Below are 6,000 nucleotides of genomic sequence, written 5' to 3'. Positions count from 1 at the left end.
ATCTATCTATCTATCTATCTGTCTGTCTGTCTGTCTGTCTATCTATCTTTCTGTCTGTCTGTCTATCTATCTGTCTGTCTGTCTGTCTATCTATCTATCATCTGTCTGTCTATCTATCATCTGTCTGTCTGTCTGTACATCTATCATATGTCTGTCTGTCTGTATATCTATCATCTGTCTGTCTGTCTGTCTGTATATCTATCATCTGTCTGTCTGTATATCTATCATCTGTCTGTCTGTATATCTATCATCTGTCTGTCTGTCTGTCTGTATATCTATCAGCTGTCTGTATATCTATCATCTGTCTGTCTGTCTGTATATCTATCATCTGTCTGTCTGTCTGTCTGTATATCTGTCATCTGTCTGTATATCTATCATCTGTCTGTCTGTCTGTCTGTATATCTATCATCTGTCTGTCTGTCTGTATATCTATCATCTGTCTGTATATGTTTCTAATTCTGAAATCTGAAGGCAGGTGCAAAGCTGAATCCCAACGCCTCACACAGCAGAAGTCAAATCGATCAATTTTTATTATTTTGATAACTTTCGGAGCAAATATTCAATATATGGGCTACAAGTTCAATAACAATTAAGGAAAAACTAGATTTTTATAAACTGAGGGGATTATTTCCACTTCCTTCTCTGGGAACATATATCGTAAATGTCTATTTACACTTTTAAGCCCTCATCTTGTGTACACTTTCCTTTCAGCAGTAATGACCGTAAATGGGGACTGAGTGTGTCGATCACACAGCAGTCAGTCACAGCTGAAGCGCCGCAATCACGATAGTCCAACACTTCCGGTTTCGCCCTGGACTTCAGTGAGCAGCACTTCGGCAACATCATATTATAGTACGACTTTAATATTTCCGTCAGCACTGGTAACTCTCATTCAAAGTGTCTTTTGGACGGATTACCGGATGATTACTTCGTTCATGGACTTTATTTGGGCTTATTAAGACTTTTCTAGCACTTTCAAGAGAAGTGAAGATCGCACCTGTACTAGTTGACCAATGACACCTGTTGTCTCTTCTGCGGAAGGGTAACCGCGCGCGATTTCATATAAACTGTGAAACAAACAAACACGGAGGACATTAAACCTTTTGGATGACGCAGCTAAGATGAAAGTGACGGTGAATTTCGGGAGAACGGGGGTGGTCGTCCCGTGTAAAGACGGCTGGATGGTGCGGGACTTGATCGATCAAGCCACACAAAGATATAAGAAGATAATCGAACAGGTAACGTGTTTACCTTTTGTTTTGAAGTTTGAAAACGACAAGACGTGTCGATAACACGATAAATATGACTTGGTGACTGCGATTATACTCTGTGGATTATTCAGAACATTATTTGTTTGAGGTATTTAATCGCATTTATTTCAAAAAGTGTAGTTGTACGAATCCTACTATGGCCAATGCTCTGCTCATGCATATTAAGTAGGCTGCGTTTGACGTTGTTTGGGAATTCTAGCTCGCCTCATGAATATTAAGTAGGTAGTACTAACATTCTTGTTGTCCGTCCAATGGCGAAGGCGTATGAATATTAAGAATTAATCCTCCACCATAGTAGAATTGTTAACAGGGTGTGCCCTCCACATAAGATCACGTGATCTCGAGTTGTCAGCAGTGCCTCTATGAAGGGACATTCCTCAAATCTTTGGTAATTCACTATCGCAAAAAATTCCTGTAATCTGACACTATGGTTAAGGTTTGGTCCTGTACCTCAAATATGCATACATTATCCTTAAACTACACTGTGTATGTGTGGGAAACTGTAGGTTGGAAAACAAGTGCTTACCAGACCTGAATGACTTCCACTTTTATAACAGATAAAGAAAAACTAACTTTTAGAATGGTTTGCAAAGATACAATCGGATCCAAATGTGTAAGACCACTAGTGAAAATGCTATTTTGCACTTTTTTTTAATTATTGCATTTTTATCTGCATAATAAAAAATATAAAAATAGTGAAAAGTTGAATACTCATCTTTACAGAGCATTAAATCAATCTTTGAAATTAAATGAATATTCCGGGTTTAAAGCTTAATCCACAGCATTTGTGGCACTGTTGATTTCCACAAAAATTAATTTCGACTCATTTCTCCTTTTCTTTAAAAAAGCAAAAATGTGGGTTACAGTGAGGCACTTGCAATGGAAGTCAATGGGGCCAATCTGTAATCATAAAAATACTCACTATTTCAAAAGTATAGCCGCAAAAAATGCTAAGGATTTTTTGTACTGGCACGTTCGGGCCAGTGCTTCAGATTTTTGCCCTGCCAAAATTTTCACTGGCCCCAACACAAAATTAAAAAAATATCTGTTTTTACCATCATGGCTTTAAAAAAAAATATGTCATAAGTTAACATATATATATAAAACATCTTTAAGACAATTTCCCACAAATTTGCTTTAAATTTATAATTTACAAGACATGATCTATGCCTTATGTAATCTCATACAAGCGCTGTACAGCTATAAATTCATAAATGCATCATACTGACCTCAGATGTCCCACCATTTTCACGTGTTTTTAAGCAAAGAGTTCTGTGGAGCAGAGGATGGGTTTTTGGTCACCCGTTTAGTCATGCTGTCAACTTTTTGGCCTTGTGTAGTTTTCACAACCAGATCAAAGATTCAGGCCTAGTCACTGAGTTAAAGATTTGATTATTGGCTGAATGTAATAAACATATGAATCCATGAGAGAGGAAATCTTGCTACTAAATCGGTTGTACATGTAATATACACTAGGTAGATATTAGGCCTAATCTATGAATTAAGAATGTGGATATAAACCTAAAATTAGACAACCCAAACAAGACCAACACTGACTGATACACAAAGAACAGAAATATAATACTTGCACAATCCAGAAATGAGAAATATAACAGGTGTGTTATGAGGATGATATTAAGTAGACAGATCTAAATGTCATCTTCGAGCTGAACAACTCTTCTAATAATAATAGACAGAGTGATTTTGCTTCTTTTCATTACAAACGCCATTATCGGGGGCCTGGGTAGCTCAGTGGTAAAAGACACTGGCTACCACCCCTGGAGTTCACTAGTTCACTAGTTCGAATCCCAGGGCGGACTCCAGCCAGGTCTCCTAAGCAACCAAATTGGCCGGGTTACTAGGGAGGGTAGAGTCACATGGGGTAACCTCCTCTTGGTCGCTATAATGTGGTTCGTTCTCTGTGGGGCGCGTGGTGAGTTGACCGCGGATGTCACGGTGGATGGCGTGAAGCCTCCACATGCGCTATGTCTACGTGGCAACACGCTCAGCAAGCCACGTGATAAGATGCGTGAGTTGATGGTAACTGGGATTCATCCTCCGCCACCCGGATTGAGGCGAATCACTACGCGACCACGAGGAATTAAAAGCGCACTGGGAATTGGCCATTCCAAATTGGGTGAAAAAAGGGGAAAAATCCAAAAAGCAAAAAAAACCAAATGCCATTATCATGTCGAATTAATGTTTACGTTTTGAAATATTACCTAATTAAATGTTCACTTGTATTTTGGATACTGAGCAGATAGCAGTTTACGTTTCATTCAGCGCTTCATCTCTAAAAGTGAATTAATGAGAGAAAATGTGCTTATTTTTTACTGTGGGAACAAAACTAGTGCTCTGTCACTTTACGAAGAGAGATAGATGGATTTACAGTTCAACAGAAAGAACCCGTTGATTTCTTGTGTTCCAGTGTGTGGATTGCTAATTTTCACCAACATGTTAAAGCGAAAAAATTTGGGAATTTCACACACTGTGAACACGGAGTGTGCGGGAATACTTAAAATGTTGTGCAAGATGTGCAGTCCCGCTCCGAAATTCATGAAGTCAGATTGTTTTCTACACATTGGTTATTGATGCTGCTAAGAAACTTGGAAAATAGCAAGGACAGTTCTAGGAGAGCGCGACAGTTCTTGGTGTCTGCACACTCTTGTGCGCTCACGCGACAGTGCCTCTCCACGTCCAGTATATTATGTGCTCGCATGTCTTTGCCAGCTAAAATATTAATCATGCTCGCTCATCCCTGAGAGCTCATTTTTAGAAGACTTTGTTCGCTCCGTGCAATTTTTGTACTCTCTCGCTTATTGTCTGCAGGCACTAACTTTATAAATGCAGCACTGTCCCGATTGGGCAAGTGACCGTTCTAGCAACTGGCCCGAATGTCTTTCACACTGGCCTCGGGCCATCAGGCAGTCCTTATTGTCGAGCCCTGAAACAGTGTTAACATGATTTTAGTGTGATAAAATCACTTGCTAACCTTTTCTGTGTAAATTTATATCCAGTTTTACTACTTCGTCGCCATTACGATTGCCGTAAACACAAAAACCCTAAAACAATGATTAAACAACTTTACAGCTCAGATAACACATGAGTTTTAAGATTTAATTTGAGTGCTTTTATCAAATTTATAAGTTTCACATTTCTGCCTTTAAACCCTCAGAAAATTGGCCCCATTCACTTCCATTGTAAGTGCCTCACTGTAACCTCCATTTTTGCTTTTTTTGAAGAAAAGGAGTAATGAATCGTAATTAATTTTGGTGGTAATCAACATAACAAATGCCACAAATTCTGTTGATTGAGCTTAACTTGTAATGACCCCAAAATACTCCTTTATGAATTGCTTTAACATCAGCACCATATGGAAATCTTTGATATCAGTACATGGTTATATAAGTCACAGTCGCTCTTCAATTCTGCAATGCATGGTCACTGTTAACTACTCTACTTGTATTGTCTCGGTTTCACACTAAATGTCAGTTAAAATAAAGCAAGACTTGTGTGATGAATACAGCCACGACATTAATCGCTCCCTATCTCTGAGTGCAGGTGGCAGGCTGTGCTTGATTAGTTTGGCCTGGGTTCTTGGGCTGAGATGGCAGGCATTATGGGAGGTTTTAGTATGCCCGACTGATGGACGTTATCGGCAGAGATTGGCTCAGTCTGATGGGATGGGCCGCTGCCAGCTGTGGTGGGCGGATATGGGCGCTTTATCTGTTCTGTCAATCAAGCTCTCAGGTCTCGAGCGTCGCTGATGTATTGAGTCCCTCGTCTATGATCGTACTGCATCCATGCTGCAGTTCTCCTTGCTTAAATCTTATGCATATTCACATCACATATACCATTTATGTTGACATTTGTTGTTAATTTAAGGGGTGCAAATTTGACTTCTTGGCTTTTTAATTTGCATTTTTATTTTGAGATTTGAATCGTTTTTATTATATAGTAAAGCTGACTTACTACAGGCAGGATATTTTATGGTATTAATGAATAGTAGGGTCCCGTACTGCAGGGCTATTTAACTTCATCACCAAGTGGGCTGAGTCAGGATATTTTGTCAATGTAAAGGTTCTATTTACAGATAACAGTTCTATGAAATAGTATAATATTTGTACACTATGTACCCTAAATAAAACATCTGTATTAATAGCATTTTTGTTTTATTACAAATATTTCCGCCTACCAGGAAATTCAGAAAAAATTAAAAATAAAATAAAAATAATACACATACAATACATGTAACTTGACACAAAAAATGAACTTAAATAAGTACTTACAAAATTGGAGTAAATTAGACTGATATTGAATATTTTACTAAACAATAACAATGCAGTTAGTTAAGCATAGATGCAATGATTTCAACTTTTGACTCAAGTCAAATGTTTTCTTGACCAAATTAATGAACAGAACTTTCCTGTTTCTCCAAACTTAAGCTTGTCAGTCGTCCATGATTTTAGTTCTTAAATCTCCCCATTTCGTCAAAATGATGGATAATGATTATTTGTAGCACAACCACTTAAAGCGTATAAAAAAAAAAAAAGCAACGGTCAGAGAAGTCCATCTATCGTGTTAATGTGAATGGCCCCTAAGACAACTGAGAAAATCACCCGGGCCATTGAAAATTTCTAACGGGCCAGATTTTACCCGCTGGCCACCAGTTGAACAGGCCTGCTGTACTAGCTCAGGCTTGGCTATATGGTTAGTTCAGGTTAACTAA

General features: G+C 38.5%; 1 protein-coding gene across 2 annotated transcripts in view; it reads left to right on the top strand.

Moving 5' to 3' along the window:
* The first annotated feature begins 785 nt into the window (after window positions 1-785).
* Window positions 786-6,000, top strand: part of pard3ba (par-3 family cell polarity regulator beta a) — a 230,645-nt gene continuing 225,430 nt past the window's right edge. For both annotated transcript variants that reach the window (XM_051702158.1, XM_051702157.1), the window contains exon 1: window positions 786-1,238. In XM_051702158.1, the coding sequence (XP_051558118.1) occupies window positions 1,122-1,238 (117 nt within the window). In that variant the 5' untranslated portion in view covers window positions 786-1,121. The remainder of the gene's footprint in view (window positions 1,239-6,000) is intronic.

This window comes from Myxocyprinus asiaticus, chromosome 7, assembly GCF_019703515.2.
Source record: "Myxocyprinus asiaticus isolate MX2 ecotype Aquarium Trade chromosome 7, UBuf_Myxa_2, whole genome shotgun sequence".
Taxonomy (NCBI): Eukaryota; Metazoa; Chordata; class Actinopteri; order Cypriniformes; family Catostomidae; genus Myxocyprinus; species Myxocyprinus asiaticus.
The sequence above is the reverse complement of the archived record's forward strand: the minus strand, read 5'-3'. Positions and strand labels throughout refer to the sequence as shown.